The sequence below is a fragment of the Ursus arctos genome, unplaced genomic scaffold, assembly GCF_023065955.2.
Source record: "Ursus arctos isolate Adak ecotype North America unplaced genomic scaffold, UrsArc2.0 scaffold_27, whole genome shotgun sequence".
In the NCBI taxonomy this organism is placed as follows: domain Eukaryota; kingdom Metazoa; phylum Chordata; class Mammalia; order Carnivora; family Ursidae; genus Ursus; species Ursus arctos.
The window spans coordinates 24,460,505-24,487,099 of NW_026622952.1; the positions used below are offsets into that span (position 1 = coordinate 24,460,505).

General features: G+C 37.9%; 1 protein-coding gene across 1 annotated transcript in view; it reads left to right on the top strand.

Moving 5' to 3' along the window:
• The window catches only part of CSMD1 (CUB and Sushi multiple domains 1), a 1,583,970-nt gene that overhangs the window by 926,716 nt on the left and 630,659 nt on the right, over positions 1-26,595 (top strand). The window contains exon 7 of the mRNA XM_048226225.2: positions 1,963-2,040. Within this exon, the coding sequence (XP_048082182.1) occupies positions 1,963-2,040 (78 nt within the window). The remainder of the gene's footprint in view (positions 1-1,962; positions 2,041-26,595) is intronic.

The window sequence follows — 26,595 nt, forward strand, 5'->3', positions numbered from 1 at the left end:
AACAGAGTTTCAGTGACAATGCCACGGAAGGACAATCCCAGAGGACAATTTCTGGGGCCACAGCTAGGGCAAACATCTGACCGCAGAGCTAGGAAAGTAATAGCAAGCACCATCATGGACTGAGTCTACCATGTTCAGGATAGTCTGCTACCCGGTATTACATTCACTACATCTAAACCTTCCTTACACAGTTTCCGTACGTCTGCTTTCAATATCAGCATGCCTGTTGTATTAGGGCTTTCCAGAGAATCAGAGCTAATAGGATGTATATGATTTTTTATAAGAGATTGGTTCTCACAATTATGAAAGCTGAGAAGTTCCAAGATCCGGAGAGTGGGAGGGTAAGCTAGAGAACCATGAGAGCTGATGGTGTAGTCCCAGTCCAGAGGCTGGCAAGCTCAGGACCCAAGAAGAGCTGATGTTTCAGTTTGAATTTTAATGCAAGAAAAAAAGCAAAACAAAACAAAAAACTAATATCCCAATACAAAAGCAGTCTGGCAGGAAGAATTCTTTACTATTCAGGAGAATGTCAGCATTTTTTTTTTTTCTATTCAGATCATCTACTGATTAGATATGGCCCACCCACATTAGGGAGAGCAATTTGCTTTACTCAGTTGATCTAAATGTTCTTTTTAAAAGATTATTTATTTATTTATGTATTTATTTATTAGAGAGAATGGGGGAGGGGCAGAGGGAGAGAGAGAATCCCAAGCAGACTCCATGCTGAGCTTGGAACCCAATGCGGGACTCGATCTCATGATCCTGAGATAATGACCTGAGCTGAAATCAAGAGTCAGAAGCTTAACTGACTGAGCCACCCAGGTGCCCCAGTTGATCTAAACATTAATCACATTCAAAAACACTCCCACAGAAGCTCCCAGAATACTGTTTGACCAAATATCTGGATACTCTGTAACCCAGTCAAGCTGACTCATTAAATTAACCACACACCCACTTTACGGATAGTTTAACAGAGTCTGAGTTAAGTAACTTATCCAGACCACATAGCTACCAAGTTTTTAGCAAAGATTTGAACTCAGGTCTGCATGCTTTCAGCTACTCTAGGTCCAGTCACGTTTATGTAAATCATAACTGTTTAAATTAAATATTACATGTTTTTAATATAAATATTATTAAAATATTTTAATTTAAATAACAGGAATACAATTTCAATATTTAAAACATAAACGTTTAAAGTATTATTTTCTGTTTTCTTCCCATAAATGCCTCCTATTTTTTTTTTTCCAGAAATGACCAGAAAAGAGGAACTTCTTTAAGTGTCTGATGCAGGACCTAGAATAATTAAATTACTTAAATTTAAGCCTGAGAACTATGACCTTAGAAACCAATCTCATATGTGCTTTTTGTTGTTATTGTTGTCTATAGGTAATAAGCGTCTGGAAGGATTAACATTCTTTTATTTCACATTTTATTGAGTATCTTATCCCCAGTACTCAGAACATGCTTTCCCATGTCAGCTCCCCATCAATACATATTTGCTAAATTTTGAGTGATCAAATAACTACATGAATAAATAAATGAGCAGCTTTCAATTTTATCTAAAAATTATCATGAATGTAGCAAATTTAGAAAGCTCTATCGTCACTACACGTATGTCTAGAGAGCAATCCCCCTGAGTACTTGGTGGAACGATCATGATTTCTAGATTTGCCATTGCTAGTGGTAAGTTCAGATGGAGAAGCTAAACCATTTCACATGTTATTTCTAGCTTCTGACACTGCTGTTATAAGATATGATCTTGCTGTTTGATAGCTTTCTATTAATTACTTCACAAGCTCTTATACTTCATTTTCTTTGCATCATTAACCTCCTAGAACGTGTCCCCTTTTCCAGAGCTTGATAGGTTAACCGTCATGACTGGAAATGCCGTGAGGCTAAAGCACTATTTTATGGTATCTCTTTGAGTCTTACCTACTAATGGCTTTATTTGGTTTCTTTCAGTGAAAAAGGCAATTGAACTGAAGTCAAGAGGAGTCAAGATGATGCCCAGCAAGGACAGTAGCCATAAAAACTCTGTCTGTAAGTCTTCTTTCTTTTTATAAGAAGATTGATATGTCAATTGGGGGTACACAGAGGAGAGGATGGATGGGTTCTGGAGAAGTAATTCTATAAGTTGATTTTTTCGCTTCATCTCTTGCTACTTTTCTACCTACAAAAGCATTTTCTGAAAGAAAGAATATGCACTGGCTTCACATTGTTGGGGAAGAACGTCACATTGACATTCTCCTAAATGAATCTCCTAACTGTATCTTAAATCGGCCTTCACTCCATGTCTTCCTCGGTCACTGTGAGGCTGGACCTTCCAATTCCTCCCGTAAATAAGTGTTCTGCTGTCAGGTGTTTTGATCCCCGTTTCCCTCTCCATTCATGTATACACCACACACCCAGACGGGTGGGTGAGATATAGAAGTCTGGTCTTACCATTTGCCTATTAAAACGTTCTGAAGAACTAGTCTGAAGAATAAAATAGCTTTAGGTCAATGCTTGAATTCTTCCAAAGAGAAAAAAAAAAAATGAAGACCATGCCCACATGGGTTCCATTTGAACATGCGTAGCACATGGCAGGTACTCAGTCACTAGCTGGATCTCTTGCCAACTACTTTGCTGGTATCTCCTCCTGGAAGCCTCTCATTATTCCTTAGCTAAAGAGACCACCTTGCCATGCCTTGGATGATGTCTCTGTGCTTCTCTGCCAGAGTGCTCACTCTCCTTCCACTGAATGCAGAACTCCAAGCGATGCTTAGAGCCTCCCCCTCTGAAGCCTTTGCTGACTCTGCCAGGCACAGTTAGTTCTTCCCTGGTTTTGTTCCCCTGGTGCCGTGTTCCTACCTCTGTTACAGCATTTACTTTGTCACAGCTTCACTGTGGGTTTACCTGTCCCACTGATCAGTAGGATCCATCAGCAGGTACCCAGGTGGGTGTTTTTCCAGTGTGGTCCTTTCCCATGCACCACGCTATTTTTAAGACATTCAAGCTGTTGGGTTGCCTTTTCTGTTCTTTCCTGATGACGTCTTTTGGTGTCCCTACTTACCTGCTCTCTTGGTGCTCCTTATGCACTGTTTGGGATCCATGCATTGTCTCTTTTCCCACTGCCTAGCATTTAGTAGAAGTGGAAGGCTTAGGATGGACATCTAGAGCTCCTGAAGCTCAACCAACTCTATTTTTATCTGCATGATATATTGGGCTTCTGCAGGGAGTTTTATCCATGACAAATATTCCATAAAAACTAATAAATAAACAAAAATAAACCACAATATACATCTTCTGAAAATCACTTTGTAGGTTGACCTACCTCTGCTTTCTCAATATCCCTATTCTATGATGTCCTACCCATCGTTTATGTAACAATGGTCCATTAACTATATGATGACCCTGTTCTGTGGCAGTTGAAGAGTACAGAGAAGTAGATGCAGACCCCTGACAATTGTCTGTGTACCAATGGTAGACTGACTATATGATGACCCTATTGCCCGGGCTTGAAAAAGACAGAGAAGTAGACACAGACCTCTAGGATGTAAGCGTCTGATACAGGGTGTATCTTAGATCTTTCAGGCTATCCTAATACAGTACCCTAGATTGGGTGATTTAAATTTATTTCACATGGGTCTGGAGGCTAGAAAGTCTGAGATAAAGGCAGATTCAAGGTCTGGTGAGGACTAGCTTCCTGGTTCATAGATGGCTCTCCTCTCATTGTACTCTTGTATGGCAGAGGGAGAGAGCATCTCTCCTGTCTCTTTTTATAAGGGCATTGATCCTATCATGAGGGCTTTAGCTCATGACTTACTTATTTCCCAAAACCCACCTCCAAAACCATCACATTGGGGCTTAGGATTTCAATAAAACAATTTTGAAAGGCTCAAAGATTCAGTCTATCAGATGGTGGATTCCCTAACCTCTGACTAACTCAGGCACTTAGGTACCCCCCCCCCAAATCAACCCATAAATATTTTCACTAGACATTCTGTTTGATAACCATGGAAAGTGTCATTCAAATTAAATTGGACTAAAAAAAAAAAAAAAAAAAAGGATGGAATCCAAACCAAGGCAGAAAACAATTGAGGGGTAGAGGAAGAAAGAAAGGTTTTTAATAATAAAGTTTTGATAGTTTTTATTGTTAATTTCTAATTCTGGATGTTCAATAGGGTGGGACAAGTGGTACTTATGATTTCAATTTTTTTTTTTTTTGTAGTTGAACACCTTACAGAAATGACCCACAGTGATATAGAACCACACGGCAGGTGAACCCCCTATAAAATCCATCTTAGGTCTGACATGAACTTAACTGCTAGAGCCAAACTTAGGTGGAAGCTTTCTTTGTAAGGAGAATGTCTCTGTCCTTACCTGAACAGGACATGACTGACCAATGCCTGCTTACTCGTTTGGTTTGAGAAACCATTCTGTCCTTTCTCTCAATGGCATTCAACTTTTGTTTTTAGTCAGGCATGAGACTTAATTATTAGAAAAAAATGAGGGTTGAAGAACCTGAGGACCTTCTCAGGTCAGCGATGTAATAAGTGATAAAATGTTATTTCCGTGTAAGGCGTAACTGGAAAACCAAGTGGTGTGTTTCCTAGAGAAATGGACATGGGTTTTGAAGCTAGAGAGACAGGATCCAGTGGTTGTAAATGCATGAAGGATTGCCAAGTCCAGGTTTCATCATTTATGAAATTAAGACAATAATGGCGTTTGTCCAATAGAGCAAGGTGTTTGTAGATTGCCCATTCCAGAATGTGGTGTAGGATGGGAGTTCATCAGGCCAAACCCATCATGAACTTTCCATCTAGAAGTGGGAAGAAGAGATGAATGTAAGTAGAAGGTCAGCCAGGAATTTACATGGCATGGGGGGGGGGTCTTACTCTACAGAGGAGGAGGTAAGATCTAGACCACTGAATTTATTTCTGTGATCTTAGAATAATAGTTTGGCCAATCATCAGAGGTGAGCCTAGGACACAGAACTCTCTAGCATCCCAGCTTTATCCCAAGAGCTGGGTTCTCATGTAGAACGCAGTCTTTGATGTTCTCAAAATTAAATCCAGGCATACAAGTATCTCTTGTACTGTTTACACAATTATCCTGACCTTGGTTCTTCCAATTGAGAGTCTTGGTAAATGGATAACAAAATATCTATTAAAGATGCTTAGCATAGGGTCCAACACCCATTTCTAGCTCTTGTCCCACTTCACCCTCTGCTGACCTGTTTTAGTGTTTTTCATTCTATTTCAACGTGTTTTGATATTGTGCATGTGTCTGTCTTCTTCATGAGATCCTGCACAGAGTAAGAGATGTGACAGCCATGACCACACGATTACCTTTTCTACTCCAGAATCATGGATGTTGTCTGCCGTGCAGTGCTCACACATGCTTACCTAATGAACGCCAAACATGAGCAGACGCAATAACAGTGGTCCGCTCATGCACTCAAGTCATGTCCATAACAAGAGGCATGTAGCAGCTGGAGGAAAGCAGAAACGTGAGACCTCCTGTTACCTCCTGCAAAGTCCCCTTCACCCAGCTGTGCTCCAAGGTGCAAAGGCCCAAGGTCACAGCTTTTCTCAGACAGACTGACCCTACATGATCCTTTCCCTCTGGATTTTAGTGCTAATATTTTCCCCCATATTGCTTCCAGTCTAAAGGCTGATAATAGCCTGGCTCTTAATTACTAGTTCGTGAGTTACCATACTGTGCCTAGTGGCATCTCTGGATTTACTCTGATATAGAACAGCCCCTTTGTAAGTAATCGTGCCTTGTATGATTCTCCTCCAGAGTGACTCTGTTTCCTGTTGGGACCCTGTTGAAGATGATAGAAACTGCTCAGGATTCTGGTCAACCACAGAGGGCAAACTACCCAAAGATTCAGGTGTTTGAAAAGAAACAAATGAACAAAAACACTAGGCTAGGCAAGGAGTCATGCTTTCTGGCAATATCGATCCAAGCTTAACCAAGTGCAGAGAGGCAGAGGCCCTGGCTAGAGAAAAGGTAGGATGTGACAGATGACCTCAAGGGACTCGTGATTTAATGACAGAAGGCTGATATCATGATAGCAGTTAGATCATGACAGGGCTGAAATGAGGTCAAATGTACCGTGTTTTATAGCAACAGCAAGTAAGGATTTTATAACTTGCACATTAAAAAGTTTATACTAATGTATAGTAGCTGGTACGTAGGTTAAAAACAGATAACCCTTGTTCCATTTGAAGATAAACAGTGCATATATCTGGATACACCACATGGTCCAGATTCCAGCCTCTTAGCACATCTTTTTCTGGGCCAGCATGTATTTTTTTCCTAGACCCACCTTGATTATCCATTTTGTCCAAGATAAGCTCCGTGAGAACAGAGTTTTGCTCAGGGAACCCCCTTTCCAGCTGCTGTCCTACATGGAGTTACACATTGCACTTCCTCATCCTCGGATAGCCCAAGTTAATGAGCACTTAGCTTGTATTTACTAATTAGAGGAAGAAAGAGAAAACACATGAAAGGTTTATTTTCCCTGTTGTGGAACAAAAGCCCTACACATTTTCCGTTCTACTCTTCTCGATGGAATTGATGAATCTTGTGAATTTTGCTCTGGAATCACTATGTTGGTCAGTTTATTCAGCCAGATCTGATTTCGTGTACCAATTAACCCTTAGTAATTCTCATTAATCCTTAACATGCATAAACTTAATCACATAGGGTAGGGTAATGGCATAAGCTATGGAGTTCTCTCAGCCCTCTACATAATGAGGGCAATTGATTTCCTACATTCACTCTTAGAATTAAATGACATAGAAGTTTATTTTTTTTATCAGGCTCATTCATTATTGCTTAATAATGTTTTCAGAAAATCTCCAAGATAATTAAGGCATTAATTCTGCCTATTGCTCTAAATTTCTAATTATTTTAAGCTTTGAAAAGATTGCAACATAAATGGGGGCATCGTGCAACAGAAGGGCATCTAGAATGAGCTCAGTGACCATTCCACCCCGATCTTTCTTGCTCTCACTGAGGGATCCTGGGCTTGGCTTTAGTCTGAGATTGGATCCTCTCAATCCCAAGGGATTATTAAATTGCCACTGCCTATTTTTAAATGATGGTAAACAGTAGACATTTCTTCTCCCTCTTCTTTTTCTTGGCTTTCTCCTCAGCAGAATACAATTTTAGCAACCCCAAGTGTGAGAACCATGAGGCTAGATAATCCGTTAGTGTCCTTCTAACTCCAAAATATAAAAATCTGTAGGGAGGAGGATCAACAAAAGCCTCAGTTGTTATTTTGCAGCTAGAGATTGTTTTCCCCATGTAAAGTTAAAGACAAATGACTTTACAAATTCAATATTGATGTTGTAAGTCGCTCAGATGAATTGATGGCACGTGCTGTGTATTGACCTCTGCAGTCACAACAGTTATCCCCAAGGAGGGCAGGACATTTGATCGGAATCATTATTTAATGTAAAGTAAAATAAAACATTGTGGAGAAACTGAACTATATTATGCATTGTCTCATAAGCCCTTGGGTAAAAATAACACCAGAACATTATAAAATAAATGACCTAGAATTCTTCTACATTTGACTATAAACCATTTATTTCATTGCCTTTGTTTCTATGGATAATCAATTCTTTTTTCTACCTTGAGAAAAAATACTGAAGCAAAATAGTCCAAGTTGCCAAACAGACAGTCCTGTTAATGAAAAGCAATTGATCGAATATTGTCTTCTATGATGATGTTGAATAGGTCCATTTTTCTCTGGCTTTTCTTTTGTCTCAGAAATAATCATTTGGAAGGGCAGATTTTAAAACTTTTGTAGCTCTGTTTTTAGAATGACACTGCAAAATGATGTCTTAACTACTTTATACAGCGAAAGATACAATCACAACTGTATAACATGTGAGTTACCTTTTTAACACGCTGTGACTGCTTAATCCATTTTCTAAAATATAACATTATAAATGATTTTCCATCTGCCTGGGGCCATACTGCACTTATCCACTTATCACTGTAATTGCTACATTCATAGACTTCATTTTTCTTAAGTTTGGAAAAATTTAAGAACACGTTGAATATGCTAGTTTGTAACATTCTCTTTCTACTTATATTCAGATGTGTTCAAAAAAAGAATTAATCTTATGTCTTGCATAGTTTCTTGTCTTGTCAGATTCTAAGCTTAGTAAGGTTATCACAAAGGGCTCAGTCCAAGAAGAGACTCTTATATCAGCCTTCTCTCTGTAAGCAGTAACTGATGGGAAAGGAAGGGAAAGGGAAACAGAAACCATTAATTCTCATTAATGGGGTTAAAACAAGAGATAAAGAAAAGGCAGGTCATCCCAATAGCTGTCATCATTTGGAAAGCAGTTCTTATATGATCCACTTCTAGAATGGACTTCTCTCTGGATTTCCAGACTCTGACATCCACTTTCCCATCCAAAATTTTCATGTCAGTATGTAATAGGCTTCTCTCCCTCTCACCAGGCTGCTCCTTTGCCTTACTCAGGACCTACAACCTGATGACTAGCCTCTTCCAGGAGCCATCAAGCCTGCTCTCCTCCAGCACACATCAAAGGCCAACCTTTTCTCTCTACCTCCCAACCACCATTGGTCCTGGCATGCAGTACTTCATGAACATAATCTAGCCTCCCTGTCTACCTGTTTCTCCATGGTTGACCTCCACACCATCACCAGAGACATCTGGGAGAAACAGCAATGGCTTGTAGTCATTCTGCTCTAAACCCTTCAAAGCTTTCCATCACAGCCCCAATAAATCCAAATCCCTTAGGAAGACCCACAGGACCTCCTTACATCCCTAGTCCAGCCCGTCTTCTTCTTGCCCTCATGGCAAGTTGTAAGGTATTTGGTAAAGACCCCAGACATTCTTCTACCTCTCTCTGATCCTCTGTTTTCTCAGATGTCCTCAAAGGACTCTCTTCCCTGCCTTCCTTCAGGCCATTTCTCAAAATTTACCTTCTCTGAAAGACTTTCTTTGGTTATCCTAACTTCTACACACCTTGCCCACCTACCACTTTATCCCTCTTGTTCCTTGGTCTGTGTTTCTCTGTACGGCTTATAACATGTCATAGCCACCATGCATCTATATTTATGCTGTGCATGCGTATTTAGTGTGTACATTTATATGGATACGTATTTGTGTGTATTCTTATGTATTTCCTATCCCTCCACTCCCCCTACTAGGATATAAACTCCTTGAGGACAGAGGTTTTTTTCTGCTTTCTTCACTGATTATTTACCAAGTAGCTAACAGAGTCATGGGCACAGAACAGTTGCTCGACAAATTTGTGCATTGAACGACTGAGTTTCCGAGTTATGCGGTAGCCGAGAGCCGTATGACAAAGTGATGTTCACATTTTTCTTCAATTATGTCTTTGTATTTCCCATCTTATTCATGCATTCAATCATCACACATTGAGGGAAGGCCAGTAGCTTAGGCTGTAGCTTAGGGCTCCTTCCCTAGAGGAAATTACAGCCTAGTGTTGTTTCTAGTTATGTAAGTGTTTATCAACGAATGATTGTTGTAATAAACGTAGCAACATTTACTGAGCTTTGACTAAAGACAGAAATTTATTTTTTCTAAATAGTAGATCAACCCATAAAAAATAAGAATCTACAGAAAGAAAAAAAATCTACATAAAGAGAAGATGTAGAACAATATTAAATTAGGCAAGTGCAATGCCAACCGAGCCACCAGATCTTCTATATTCCACCTCTTTACTGGCTGGGTCACTTGAATGTCTCATTTATAGACATTTGCTTGGCATTGGTCAAAAGAGAAGTATATTTATCATCAAAACAATATGTATTATATGCAAAAGACAGAAATAATTGAATGACACATCAATTAGAATAAAATTCTGTGTTCTTAGAACATGATACCCACTTCATGTAAGGAAACATTAAGACTGTGAGGAATTATTGTTTTCAAGTTTCTGTTATGAGTTGATGAGTTAGTAGTGGAATCTTACTGTCAGTCCAGATATTGTGCTCTAGGAGGTCAGAAAACACTCTGTGATACATGATTTTTCCTCCTTGCCACTACTGAATGAGTCCGCCTGTCAGTGAATTACTGGGTGGGACATGCCTGCTTTTGGAGAGGTCATTTGAAGAATGGGGTGGAGGGCGAACAGGGTTCCTCCAGCATGCTTGCCTAGAGTCAGAGACAGAGGTGGGCTGGGACAGAGGGAGGGGTGAGGGCAGGAGAGGGGGGTGAGGCAATGAATAACGCTGAATAGCCCACTTAATAGGACCTCTAAGACAAGGCTACCCAGGGAACAGAGTCATCCTTCATCCCTTAATCTTACGAGCTGTCCGTGATGCTGTGTGCCTCCCACCCCTAAGACTTTATCCTGGAAGATTTTCATCAGGCCCTGATTGCCCAGGTATCTGCATATGCGGTGGTTCTATTAATCCCCAAGGGAATCATCTTCAAAAATTAACACAATTTGCCTTACCTATTCCCAAAAAACCATGTTTTGTTTCATAATAATATTGTTACAGTCACTACGCGTGTTATTAAATTGCCAGCAGTGGCACTCATCATCGGGTTTTGTTTTTAGGGGATCTTCTTGTTATATTATTAATGGGTGATTTATTTGAATGGTAGTAGACTACAGTGATTTGTAATAGCGCTACAGAAAAAGCCATGCCTGCTATTCTCTGTGCTGGGTTTCTGGCACTAAGTGCTCTAGATCTTGCTTTGAAGCAGATTTTGACAGTAGGAAAAATAATAGCCCCATTAACCTCTAACAGTTGTATAAAGGTTTAATAAAACACAAGGGATAATTGCCCCAATCTACTTTGTTCTATCATAAAATGCAATAATATGGAGTTTTGCAATTGTTAAAGATCCTTGTTTTCTTAACAAAGATCCATCCCCATATAGCATGAATATACTAGATTGCATAAATTGCTTCATAAATCAGGTAAGTAAATTATGCTTGCAGTTTCTAAATAGGCCTTTGTCACTGCAGGAGCTAAAATATCTTTTAAAATGTTATGGAAACTCTTGCTGCAAAGGGAAGTGCTGTCTGGATACATGAGGAAGAATAGCATCACTGGTAACTAGAAGCAGAAGTAGGTGGTTCATCAATTATTTAACACACCATTTACATATGTAATTTCTTAAGTAACCAGAAAAAAAAGGATCTATTAAAATATGTAAGACAAGATATAGCATGACTGGATTATAGACGGTTAAATTGTAGTGTAACCCTAGCAGGAAGCAAAATGCTTTTTAAATAGTTTCAACATACAATTATGGAGCGTAATTGATTAACTAAAGGGAAAAACTCACTTTGCAAGATGACTAGAGAATGCATTCTTTTATTTCAAAGGGTGAGAGGCAAACAACCTACAGATCATGGCGTACCTGAAAGAACAGGATGAATTTTAACATTTTCCATCACGTATTTTTTTGGAAGCCCAACATATCACATGAGTTTTCATCCAATTTTATAAAATAACTTAATCTTCCCAAATAATTGGATGAAAACAAAACAAAACAAAAAACAAACCTCTGAGGCTCTGGAGAATTGTGGGATTATTGGTGTTCTGTTGTCAATACAGTTAAATTAGTGCCAGCAGCATTAGAAGGAATCACCACTGTTGTATTTAAATCACTTTATATGATTGAATGTTTGCTGGTGAGTGACTTTGGTCAGAAACTCTAAAGATGAAACTAATTAATCATGGTAGCTCTTTTATAAATTCAGTGAAAACCCTCCATTTTATACACATGGAAACTGAGTCAGTGAGTTACATTATTTAGCCTCGCAGTAAAGACAGAACTGGAATACTCAGTATCATCGAGGGGAATTCAGAGAAAAGGTACATGTCCCTTAAGCCTCATCATTTTATTTAAATCATATTTTTAAAGGTACGAAGAGAAAACTGAAAATATTTTCAGATTAAGTCCTTTAATTTGAGTGCTTATAAAATTACAGGATCATAACATTGAAATTGACTTCCAGTTTTCGGGGAGAGATCAGTTTGCCCAGACTTGGTAACTTCGCCTCACCGAATGAGAAATTTAGATAAATGAACTGATGTTGGCCAAATGGTGATTACACTGATAATTTATGTTAATTTTTAGGACAGCAATTAGTGTGTTCAGTAACATGGAAAAATGTCAGAAGAAACATGGGTATGCCGTGTGTCTAGATTAAGGGAGAAGGGGAAATACCCACCTTTCTCCTGTTATTCAGGGAGAACCTATCCAGAAGACACTGGTGCTTCCAGATTCATGCCAGGGGCGGGTGAACTCATGTCCTATGGGCATCACAGGTGACCCTCCAAAGATTTGAATGCCTGACATGTGCCCTACACAGTGTCTTTCTAACATTTTACTTGTTACCAATCTCTCTTTTTAACTGTTTGTTTGAAATGATGATAGATTCTCAGGAACTTGCAGTAAAGTCTACAAGGAGGTTTTACACCTTCACTGTTGTCCTGAATGGTAACATCTTCCCTAACTATAGCTTACTGTCACAATGGGTAAATTGACTTTGGAACAATCCACAGAGCTTACTCAATCCACAGAGCTTACTCAATTTTATGTGCACTCGTGTCTGTGTGAGTGTGTGTGTGTGTGTGTGTGTGTGTGTGTGTGTGTGTATTGGTGCCATTGTATCATGTGTGTGGGATCTTGTAACAACCACCACAAACAAGATACAGAGCTGCTCCATCCCCACAAGGCTCCCTGGTGCTACCCTCTGACTACCACTCCTCTCTTCTCCATCTATCAGTTTGCTATTGTAAGGATATCATATAAATGGGATCGTTCAGTGTGTAACCATCTGTGATTGGACTTTTCCCTCAGCACAACCTACTTGCCATTCATCCAAGTGTTGTGTGTTAAGCTTGTTCCTTTTTTTTTTTTCTCTCTCTGAGGTGTCCCTTGGCTGAGTTATCAGTTTGTTCAACCATTGTCCTGTTAAAAGAGAGTGGGTTTGTTTCCAGTTTGGGGCTATTTAAAATAAACCTGCTGTGACATTGTGTGATGAATGACTTCTGCATGAACATGGGTTTTCTTTCTCTTGAATAAATGCCAACAAGTGTAACTGGTACATCTCATGATATTTGCATGTCTAGTTTTATAAGAATCTGCCTATTTCCAGAGTATCTGTATCATTTTTCACCCTTGCAAGCAATGCTTGTGTGATCCAGTTTTCCAGCATCCTCACCAGCACTTGATGTTACACATTAAAAAAAAAAAAAAAAATTCTGCTAAGTAGGTAGTGATGTCTCATTATGGTCTTAATTTGCATTTCCTTAATGGCTAATGATGTTGAACATCATTCCATGTGCTCATTTTCCATCTGTACATCTCCAGTGAAATGTTTGCTCACATATTTTGCCCACTTGCTATTTGGATTGCTTTTGTTTGTTTGTTTTTCTTGTTCAGTTTTGAGGGTTTGTTACACATTCTACATGCCCATCTTTTGTTAAAAATGCAGTTTGCAAATAATTTCTCCCCATCTGGAGGTCACCTTTTCATTCTCCTTTTGCAGAACCAGTCTCTCTCTCTCTCTCTCTCTCTCTCTCTTTTTAACTGATAGAGTTCTATGAATGAATGAATGAATGAATACATGAATGAATACATGAATGAATACATGAATGAATGAATAAAATAGATTCAGTTTCTGCAATCACACATGGCATGGGCAGGAACAGCTGGCTGGTGGCTGCCCTAAAGAGGAAAGGTGTGAGGCCATATCCCCAGAACCCCATGACTTGCTTGGATCCTGCAGGCTGTTTACAGTATTAAATCCTACATTTTAAATGCCCTATATATAGAAGGCAAAGAAACTGATAAAATGTCCTTATTTATAGTCCCACAACTGATTAGATATTTTCATGGGGATTCAAATGAGCTATAATAATCTTAAAATTAGGGAATTTAAATTATAGAAATAAAGCTTAATTCAAATAATAAAGAGTAAAATAAATATATTTTACAAATTCTTATTGATTTTGTTCCTAAATTTCCTTATCTTTTATTTATACTTTGACCATATATTCTTAGGTTTGAAATGGACAATTCTGTTTCCTTTGTTTACTCTGTTGTCTTGGCTGCAAAATGAAATGGCCTTAATATAAATCATCAAAGAAATATAACATTTTTTAAAAAAAGAAATGTAATGATATTTTAACTTCAAAAGTGTTCATATTTTTAAAGACTCTATCCAAATTAATTAGCACACTAATTGGGTTAATTTAGATAATTTAATCACAGTAAATAACTATATTTATTTGATATAGTATGTATTTGGTCATATTCCTTGAGTTCAGTGCATTTACATTATTTTTATGAAGAAGCAGAATATGGAGGGGCGCCTGGGTGGCTCAGTTGGTTAAACATCTGCCTTCAGCTCAGGTCTTGATCCCAGGGTCCTGGGATAGAGCCCCATGTCAGGCTCCCTGCTCAGCGGGGAGTCTGCTTCTCCATCTGCCCCTCCCCCCTCTCATTTTTTCTCTCTCTCTGTCTCATTTGCACATTCACAAAATAAATAAAATCTTAAAAGAAAAAAAAAAAGAAGCAGAAAATGGAGAGATGTGATATGTGAAAGTTTATGCCAGGGAGAAAAATAAATTGTGTTTTAAGATATGTATGTGAAAATATAAGGCAAATCAAAGAGATAAGAAGCTAAGATTAACAAACTGGGTAATTAGTAAAATGCTTTGCAGACGGAAAGCACCATATTTTGCAAGTGCTGTATGTTGCAATTATTATTAGAATACTTGCAGGGATTTCAATTTGCTTATTTAAATCACCTATTTTATAGTTTGATCTGTCAATCTGAAAGATATATAAAATGGTATAAACCATGTGACATACAAACAAGATACTTTCATTATGTACCTGGGAATATCATAGCTTCAAGTAAAAATTCATGCTTGCTAATTAATATGTAGGAAATTTTCCAGACACCCCCCCTCCCCAAGAAAATCTTTACAGCTTTTTTTTTTTTGTACAAAGGTATGCATGATAAGGATTCCACAAGTCTTTGTATGTTTCTGATATTGGCGAAAAATGATCCCATATACTTATGTGTACTTTTCAGAAGGGCTGATTCACCTGTTATCCTTAAAGAGATAGAAGAGAATTGGGAGAATATCAAATGCATTAGGTAACCGTATCATGTAATGAATACAGTGGTAATTTCTGTGAAATGAAAGAAGAATCCTATTATAAATTGAAGAAATATTTGCTGATAGATCTACAATCTACATCCAGTTGGTCATGTTTGAGTATGCTTAGAATAGCACTTAGCTATAATCTCTCCCACCACCCAACCAAAGTGCCATTTTACCGACTTTCAGTCACAGGTTTCTAGAATCCATATAGAAATTATTTGTGATAGATTTTGACCCAATGTTAGTTTTTCATTACATGCTCTTTACATTACAATGGCTTGCTTAAACTTGTTTTGGTTGAATGAATAACTTCATTTCTGGTTTTTATTCCCTTTAAAAATGAAAGTAGCAAACTAAAATCCCTTTTTTGGATGTTCTTGTAAAATATATGAACATTTGAACATTTTTCTCCAGGATTATCATCCTTGAAGTAATATATAGACACTTTTTAAAACCTGGTAGAAAACAAATGAACAATATCCTATTCGTGTTCTCCTCTGTATCTGCGATGAACTTTAATGATCGTAATATAAAGCCAGACTTACGTTTCTCATAATTTGTATATTAATACTCACTCCTTTAAGAGGTTTAGGTGGAATGTACTTTGCTAAAATGAGGCTAAGTATACAGACAATTTGAGCAATTCCTTTTTATTTTTTTCTACTCAGCATTTATTATTGAGCATTAAGTGTTTTGATAAAGGACACCAATTTGCTAATGCTGCATTATGGCACTATAATTTTAATTGAATTAAGATCTTTGTTTGTATTTCGAAGTGCTCAAAGTTTTGTTGCATCTGTAAGATAAACTTTTTTTTTTTTTTTTTTGGACAATGTCCTAAAGGCCCTCTCTACTTCTCCAATATTGTTGCCCTATGCATGGCAACAACCACACACACACACACACACACACTGTGTCTGATTTATATTTTATTTGGATGTGATATTTATTTTTAAAAATTCATGTATGTGAATAATTAGGTCACCCACTTAACGTCCTCAAAATGTGTTAGTTTATAAAATAAAAATATAGCTATTCTAGTTTTTTTTTTTTTTTTTTTTTAGAAATTTTTTAGAAATTGAACTGCATCATGTTCAAGGTTGCTCAGCACAACTGTGGCCAAGATAAAAATCAGCTTCAGGCTGCCGCTAATTCCCGGTTAGCTTTCACACGACTCCACTCATCTCGTAACAAAAACTCGGCAAATAAAAGTCTATGTTGAGATTGGCACTGATGTTATCACAGGGATAACCTTAACTCAAATCTAGCTGGTATAAAACCGTGGCAAATGATGGCTAATTTATGGGTGCACGGTTACCAACAACCTATTTGGAACTCATCCCTCACCTGATTCAGTTACTGTGCTGTCTCACTAGCTGAAAACCCCGCAACACACCTGTAGGGTCTGTCCACGAGCAGTTCACAGTGCTTTTGATTATTTCCTCCAAGCCTAGCAAATCTGAGATTTGTGTTTTAAGTTTATATTTTATGTTTCCTAATGCGACAACTCCATTTAGCTCCTCTTCCCACCGTTCTAAAATGTGAAGTATACTATATCAATACTACTGTTGACATTTTGTAACATCCTTATTACTTAATTTCTTATGTTGATATTTTGCAACTTTATTTAATTTTAATTTTATGCATGTGAAATTCTGGAGAAAGTAATCTCTTCTAGAGATGCTCCCCCCCCCTTTTTTTAGCTGACTGATACAGAATTATTGGGCCTCCAGTAAGTGGATAGTGACTGTACCAAAGACGCTTCATGTCACTGGACCTCGGAGATGAGCTGTCCTTAGCTGCATGTCAGGGAAGTAATCAGTGGGAATGGCTTCTATCTGAAGAGGAGGAAAGTGAAATGGTGTAAATAGAATGAGGGCAAAATGCTTGGCCATCTTCAAGAAACAATCTTAACTATTTCTAAATGTCTTGTCATACACATTATTTCCTAAATATTTTATCAAAAGGAGATGCTGGTGGGGCGCCTGGGTGGCACAACGGTTAAGCGCCTGCCTTCGGCTCAGGGCGTGATCCCGGCGTTATGGGATCGAGCCCCACATCAGGCTCTTCCACTATGAGCCTGCTTCTTCCTCTCCCACTCCCCCTGCTTGTGTTCCCTATCTCACTGGCTATCTCTCTCTCTCTCGAATAAATAAATAAAATCTTAAAAAAAAAAAAAAGGAGATGCTGGCATTTCAGATGGCATAAGCTTGTGATATGTGGGAAAGGCAATATAAGAGTTAACTAGATCATCCTGTGGAGTCTTAGTCTATGTTTAGTCTCAGCCCTCTGGCACTGAGCTGAAAATTCTGTGATTGACTGAACAAAAACTGTAAATGAGTAAAGAGACATGCAAGGGGGAAGGAACGTCTACAGCTCCTTGAAATTCATAACATGCTCCCCAGAATCATATTAGAGCACGTGTCCTACAGATTAAACCAAAGCATGGATTTGTTTGTTGTCATTTTCTCCTTTTACAGATGGGTTGAGAATGATTATGTTAATCACATTTTTACTAATATGGCCCTTCAAATGCAGCGTATGAAATGAACACATAGTGTATAATCCTACATAAAGCAATCAAAGTGAGATGAACTTTTTAACTTGGTAATATTTCATTCATTTGATTATTTAACACTAACCAAAAATTATGGATAATTTTAAATATACACAAAAGTGGAGAAAGTTGTACAAAGAACGCCTATGTCCTCCAGTCCATCTTCGGTATTTTGTAAGTTCACCTACTCACAATTTTCCCCCCTAAGGTATCTTGAAGAAAATGCCAGACATCACACTATCTTATTTATAAATACTTAACATACAGGTGTATTTAGCTGGCATATATAGACTGATGCATCTTTTACATAAAACATGTCTATAGTACAATTATAAAACACCCAACAAAAATAAATTTATTAATCCCTTAATATCTATAGTTTTTCAGAGTTTTCCCAAATTATCTTTAATATGTAGTTTGTATAAGTTAGGATCTCAAATGTCCACACTTTGCAGTTTATTGATGTATATTTCCAGCTTATGGATTTTGATCTCCTTTCCTCTCCCACATCTGTGCTTTTTTTCTTCGTTTTTCAAAAATGCCCTTCACAAATGTTAAAAGGAGGGCTTTAGTTCAGAGACCATGTTTCACATGGTTGATATTTTCAGTATTAAAATGCTTATACCTCTAGCCTTTTGTTTGCTTGTTTGGTTCCCATATCTTTCCATTTTGTTTTGGACTAACAAGTGTTTTAGAAAAACGAATAAAAATCTCCTTCATATTATATTTTTAAAACTCAGTTTGGGTTCAATTTTGAGTTCGGTTATGCTACTTAGAAAGGAACTAATTGGAGTAAACGAACAGTATTAATAACAATTTCTCTTAGGAGAAGTCATGTGTCTGTATTCCTTTTTTTTTTTTTTTTTTGAGATTTTATTTATTTATTTGACAGAGATAGAGACAGCCAGCAGAGAGGGAACACAAGCAGGGGGAGTGGGAGAGGAAGAAGCAGGCTCCCAGCAGAGCGGGGAGTCTGATGTGGGGCTCGATCCCAGAATGCCAGGATCACGCCCTGAGCCGAAGGCAGACGCCCAACGACTGAGCCACCCAGGTGCCCCATGTGTCTGTATTCCTAATCTGACATTTGTTTCTCAATCTGGCAAACATTCTTTTTGTTTATTTCTATTTGGTTTTGTTTTTCTTGGTGTTCATTTTTTTAAATTAACAAACAATTATTTTTGAAAAGTTGTTAGGTCACAGAAAAATTGTGTGGGAAGTACAGAGAGTCTGCCTATATCACCTATCACCCCATGCCCTGACCCTCAAACACACATACAACCTACCCCACCATCACCAGCCCTCACCAGAGTGGTCGGTACATTTGTTAGAACTTACAAACCAACGCAGATACCTCATTATCAACCCAAGCCCAAGGTTTACAGTACCCTTCCCTCTTGCCGTTGTGCATTCTGTGTATTCGAATAATGCATAATGTCAACTATCCACCATTATAGTTTCATGCAGAATAGTTTCATTGCCCTAAAAATTCCCTGTGCTTCACTTATTTATTGTTCCTTTCCCCCGTAAACCCTGAAAAACCCTGGTCCTTTTACTGTCTCTATTGTTTTACTTTTTCCAGAATGTCACATAGTTGAAATCATACAGTATATAGCCTTTTCAGATTGGCGTATTTCATTTGGTAATATGCAGGGTTTCCCCCATGTCTTTTCATGGCTCGATAGCTCATTGCTTTTTACTGCTGAAGACTATTCTGTTGCCTGGATGGAGCACAGTTTATTTACCCATTCACCAACTGGATGACATCTTGGTTGCTTCCAAATTTTAGCAATTATGAATAAAGCTGCTATTAAGGGGCACATGGGTGGCACAGTTAGTTAAGCATCTGACTTGATTTTGGCTCAGGTCATGATCTCACCATCATGAGATTGACCCGTGCACTGGGCTCTCCATTCAGCGGGGAGTCTGCTGGAGATTCTCTCCCTCTCCCTCTGCCTCTTCCACTCCTGCTTTCTCTGTCTCTCTAAAATAAATTTATAAATCTTAAAAAAAAAAAGCTCCTATTAAAATCTACACATAGGTTTTTTTGTGGACCTAAGTTATCAACTCCTTTGGGTAAATATTGAGTGTGATTCCTGGATCTCAGAGTTAGAATATGTTTGATTTTGTAAGAAAGCACCCAAATATCTTCCACACTGGCTGCACCATTTTGCATGCCCACCAACAATGAATGAGAGTTCCCATTGCTCCATATCCTCATTGGCATGTGGTGTTATCAATGTTCTGGATTTTTCTCATTCTGACGGATATATAAGAGAACTTGATGTTTAATTTGCATTTTCTTGGAGCATCTTTTCATATGCTTTTTGCTACCTGTGTATCTTTGCTGAGATGCCAATCCAGGTTTTTTGCTCATTTTAATTGGTTTGTTTGTTTTCTTATTGTTGATTTTTAAGAGTCTTTGTGTATTTTGAATAACAGTTCTTTTATCAGATATGTATTTTGCAAGTATCTTCTTCCCATCTGCGGCTTGCCTTCTTATTCTCCTAAAGTCACAGAGTAGAGGATTTTAATTTTAATAAAGTCCAACCTCTCAGTTTTTTTAATGCATCATGACTTTAATGTTGCATCTAAAAAGTCACAGCCTGGAGCACCTGGGTGGCTCAGACGGCTAAGCGTCCAACTCTTGATTTCAGCTCAGGTCATGATTTCAGCATCATGAGCTGGAGCCCACGTAAGGCTCTGCACTGGGAGTAGAGCCTGCTTGAGATTCTTTCTCTCCTTCTCTTTTTGCACTTCCTCACCACTCTCTCTCTCGCTCTCTTTCTCAAATAAATAAATAAATCTTTTAAAAAATGTCATTTCCAGACACAAAGTCATTTAGGTTTTCTCTTGTTACCTTCTGAGAGTCATGTAGCTTTGCATACTACAATTAGGTCTATAAGCCATTTTGAGTTACTTTTTTTGAAGGATGTGAGATCTGTGTTTAGATTCAGAGTTTTGCATATGGATGTCCAGTTGTTCCAGCACCATCTGCTGAAAGGTCTGTCTTTTCTCCATTGAATTGCCTTTGCTTTTTTGTCAAATAGAGATCAGTTCAATATATTTGTGGGTTTGTCTTTGGGCTCTCTCTTCCCTTCCAGTTTGTCAGTTTTGCCAATATGGAACTGTCTTGATTACTATAGCTTAATAGTAATCTCCATTCTGTATGGCAATTCAGAACCTCTGTCGTGCTACAGTTTCACCCAGAATGCTTAAAATGTAAATTTGTTTCTTAAATTGAGAAATCTTGGGCTAGGGAGATCTTGCAAGAGTGACACTAAATTTCAGTGCACTGAAAAATCTAGAATGTATATATATTTTTTCCAAATGGCTTTTTTCCCCCAGATTTCACTTTGTGAAATATAATTTATTATATTATTTTAAATTAATTATTTAATAATATATTATTAAATATATCACTTAATAATATATAATTATATAACATATAATAATATATGATTTAATAATATATTTAATAATATGTGATATATTGATAATATATTATATTAATCATATAATGATTGTAGATGGTTGCTAGTATTTATTAGGCACATGTAGTGTAGGAAATTTTTACACAAGAAAGAGTAGTTTTTATTACTCGTCTGAACAGTAATTACTACCTCCTTTTATGTTAAGGAACCAAGGTCCCAAGTGCACTTAGCAGATCCAAGGTCTAATATCTGAATGCCAAGCACATCTACACATTATATTATCCCTTCTTTATAAGAATCACTGGATGGGGGCGCCTGGGTGGCACAGCGGTTAAGCGTCTGCCTTCGGCTCAGGGCGTGATCCCGGCATTATGGGATCGAGCCCCACATCAGGCTCTTCTGCTATGAGCCTGCTTCTTCCTCTCCCACTCCCCCTGCTTGTGTTCCCTCTCTCGCTGGCTGTCTCTATCTCTGTCGAATAAATAAATAAATAAAAAATCTTTAAAAAAAAAAAAAAAGAATCACTGGATGATTAAACTTTCTATTGGCATTTATAAAAAATAATTTTAAGACTTTCCACATTTAAAATCAGTGCTTTATATTTTGTTATATTCCATTTCAAAATAAAAGAGACGATATTTGTAATTTTAGATAAATATGTACTATTGTGTTCATTCACTTTCATGAAACACATATTTATTCTGGCCAATTTATGGCCATCAGTATTATGTAATTTAATTGTATCTGAACATAAGGTATTGAAATACTTCAAAATAGTTAAACAGTTAAACAGACTCCGTGTTCAATGGTCTGAACCCACTGAACATCTTTATAAAAAAAAGCAGAATAAATGAGCAAAGAAATCACTAAAAATTGATACTAAAATTTTCAGGTTTAAAAGTAAGAAGTCTTTAAATTTAGATAAGCAAAAAAAAAAAAATGGGTGAATAAGGAAGAAGAGGGATGAGAATAAGGTGGGGAAGTGCTCAAAACTGCTCGCTCAGCACCTTGACCATTGAGGACAGTTATGGACACTAGAGCCCACACTATCTTTTCCTCTCCTACGAGACTTTAGTGGAGCAAAGATCAAATGTTTTTACTGGCAGCACTTTGCCATAACTCAAGGTTCCAAACTCTTCAAGAAAGCTGCTTGTTTCCAAGGGCCATGAGCCATTCATTAGAGAAACAGGGCCCAGGGAATCACCAGCCATGGCGTGGGCTTTCAGAGCTAACTGTAAACAGTGCTCCGTACTGCCTGAAGTGTTCAAACAGACACCTCAGAGACTAGTTTATTTAATAAACTGGCAGAAAGGTAGCATTTGCACTGAGAAGATCTGCAAGAAAATAAAAACCGAGAGAGTTATTTTTCTTATACATATCTCAATAATGATTCTTCTTTATAATTTATTTTAAAGGTCAGTGTTAGTAACCTTAAATTAGAAATAGAGTAGATGAGGCTTCCCTATTCATTATACACTGAAATGACAAAGACATCAATGGTCTTATCCAATCTATCCACAAGTGACAGATAACTTTCTTCACCTATCACACATTGGGTAACCATATGCTTTATTGTCCAAACTGGAGCTTTTTTTGAAGTCTTTTTTTATGGGGGGGGGGGGCTTCTGGCACAAATACTAAGCTAGACATAACAACAGGTATAAATTGGAATTCTTCCTGGATATACCACGACGTAAGGTCCCGTACACGGCACCACATGGACATTCAAGGAGAGAAGCTGATTACATCACATTTGTAATCATGCCTTTAAATTTGTTTATAATCCTGTACTTATTGGATGTGGACTGGATATTTTGTTAGATTCTGTAATGTGCTTGAACATAACTCTTCACCGCACCCCCATTTCACTGTACCCCTCCTGGTGGCATCATCTGTTTGAATGAACTTCTGTGTGGATATGGAAAAGGCACTTGTTCAAGAATTTCTGGCGAGACCACCACATAGAAGGAAGGAAGCAGGAAGCTGATCCTGTGATATTTATGGTCTCACCTCCCTATTTTGCAAATGTGAAAATAAGTTTAGAGGTTTTGAGGCTCTTCCTTGAGGTCACACTGCCGCCCATGAAAGACAAATCTTTGGACAGTACTTTCCTAGTGAGTATTCCAGACTGCTCTCATTATCCATGAAGCCAAGAACTCAGGTGGATGAGCCGAGCTCGATTTCACAGAAACAAGCCCAAGCTTAGCATCAAATGATACTTTCATCACGTGTAGAACCGTTTTAAGGAATGTGTACAGTCGAAAAAACAATTAGACTGCTGTGTCATTAAATTCAATATAGTGGGTGAAGTGAGCCCTAGGGTAACTTTATTTTGTAGCCACTCTTTTGGGAAAAAACAAAAACCAAAAGCAGTGACTTCACTTTTCCAACTCAGGATCCAATTTTATCAGTCAACTGAAGTGTTCCCAAAACAAGGGAATCAAATGAGTGATTCCCAAACTCTGCCATTATATTTTTTATGATGAAACCAGCAAATCAATTCATAGCCAATATGTCTCTTACTTTTACTTCAAGAATAGACTTAAATTATTTTGATCCTTCTTTTTTTTCTTTGTTGCGATATAATCAACATATAGCATCATGTAAGTTTAAGGTGTACAACATAATTATTTGATACATGTATATATCGTGATATAATTGCTGTAATTAGGTTAGTTAGTGCCTCCATGGCCCACATAATTACCTTTTTTGGTGGGAGGGAGGGTGGTGAGAACATTTAACATCTGCTTTCTTTTTTTTTTTTTAATAATAATTTTTTATTATGTTAGTCACCATACAGTATATCCTTAGTTTTTGATGTAATGTTCCATGATTCATTATTTGCATATAACACCCACTGCACCGTGCAATATGTGCCCTCCTTAATACCCATCACCGGCCTATTAACATCTGCTTTCTTAGCAACTTTCAAGAATATAATACAGTGCTATTAACTATCCATGCTGTACATTAGGTTCCCAGAACTCATTCATCTTATAACTGGAGGTTTGTACCCTCTGATAATCTTTCTGGGGCTGTTTCCCCCACCCCTAGACCCTGGCAATCACCATTCTACTCTCTATTCTATGAGTTCTGCTCTTTTAGATTCCAAGTATAAGTGAGATCATACAATATTTTTCTTTCTATGACTCATGTCACTTATAATGCCCTGAAGGTCCACCATATTGTTGCAAATGGTAGAATTCCCTTCTTTCTCATGGTTGAGTAACATTCCATTGTAAATATAAACCACATCTTCTTTATCCATTTATCCACTGATGGACACTTAGGTTGTTTCCATGTCTTGACTATTCTTACTAAGGCTAGTGCAGATATCTCTTTAGATAGTGATTTCATTTCCTCTGGATATATACCCAGAACAGGATTGTCTAATCATATGGTTGTGTTCCTAAATTTTTTGAGGAACCTCCATACTGTTTTCTGTAACAGCTGTACCAATTTACATTCCCACCATATGTTGATCCTTCTAAGTGGAGTTTGCCTGAATCTAGAAATGTTGGTTCCAAAATGAACTTGCTTGTTGCACTTGGTTCCAAAGATAGCTGAAGGGTAAAATTTGGCCAAGTTCTTCTCTACAAATTCAAATAGAAAATTCAGAATAGCATAAAATACATAGAAATGGTGAATATAATAAATGCTTTGATGGAAAGACTAGAGCCAGTTTGGAATACAATCTGCAGCATTCAGAATGAGGGTGAGTCGGCTGAGCTGTGGTATGTTATGACTATTTTAACTTCTGTATCATTATCCCAAACTGGATTCCAAAGAGAACAAATAACATGGGTAAGAGAGTGCAGTCTGATTTGGATGGCATGTAAAGAGGATAGAATATATGCACGTCATTGGCAAGCAAAGAAAAAAATCTGCATCTAAATAGGAATGTTAAGTATCAAAGAATCATTCAAATGAAAAAAATATTTAAAGTTGTGAATTTTCCATATTTAGAATAAGCCATCATTAAATTAAAATCAAGAAAACTTTATCCATTTGGTGTTAATCTGTTAATTCAAATGTGTTCTCGTAAGTGTAGGTCATGGTTTTCCTCCACATCAAACGAAAACTTTACATGATTCCAATTTTTCTAAAACGTAGTATTCTGATACACATTTTAAATAAATAATAATATTAAATAAAAGCAAGCAAACTATTAGCTTAAAATTTATGAATATCCTTTAGTTCTGAAAATCCTGGCAAAATATCGGTATCAAGCTAAAGCAAAGCAGATATGGTTTGGCTGGAGAACATTGACTCTGAAGTCTGAAGAGCCATTTGAATCTAAATCACTAGTTGTAGGGTCACTGGTAAATCATTGAACCTCTTTGTCTCAACTCCTTCGTGCAGAAAAGGGATGACAACCTCACAAAATAACTATAGGAATTAAATTAAAAGAGTATGTAAATATTTTCAGTAGAAGAAAGACTAGGCACAAAAATGATACTCAAAAAAAGTGCTTTAAAGGTATTTCATTTTTTTCCACCTAAAATCATGCTTTACCACGAGCTAAAATGCCCGGGTGTGGGAGAATGCTGACGCGCACATATGGGTGGTGGTGGTGTAATTCTGAATTCCCCTTAGGCAGATAGCTTCACACCATTATGTGTAATTGCTTTAGCAAAGAAGTGGTGATGACATGATGCCCAGAATAAACAGCTCACTGGTGATTTTGTGGAAGACTGTGGAGGAGACAAAATGCAAGAGCTGGGTCTTTGCTGATCTTTTCTCACCAGAGTCCATGGGCTGCTCCTGGGGAGCACCAAGATGACATAGGCATGAAATATTTTAAAGAGAGGCACACACCCATGGAGATTTTTATTTGGTGTAGTGATCCAACTTTCCTGGTGCTCAAATCCACTCCCCTCTTCTTTGGTCCCATAGAGAGTTGTTCAGGGTGACGCTATTTGATGTTGGAAGAAAAAGATGGGATGGCTGCAGCAAGGTTGTTCTGAGTTCAGCAATTTAAGTTTTGCATGATCCACTGTTTTAGAAATATGCATATATGATCTGAATAGAGGTTTACATTTCACTTTTACAAAGATCAGTGCTTTTCTATTAGAACAGATTTCCACAACACTATAAGTTTTCCCCAGCCTAGCTCCAAGAGAGCTAGGTGATAGAGTTCCTTTTGTGTGAACAGGTGGACTTCTGCTGGGAAGGGTGGTTCTAAGCAGAGGTGGCCAAACGATCTCAAGCTTGCTTCAATCCGAGGCATCTCCAAAGCCTCCAATGCTACATCCTGAGAATGGTCACCATGGCGACACTGGGGTGTTGCCTGAGGTCCCTCCTCTGGGGTCCTTGCTGGTGCTCCGAGGGGTGCACTGACCCCTCTGCCCTGCAACTCAAAGAAGCAGTGAGAGCTGTTACTTGTGTTAGGACGGCCTTGGACTGGGTACATGCGTGTGGATGGGTATGTGTGGTGGGTAAATAATCGCATATCTATTCAAG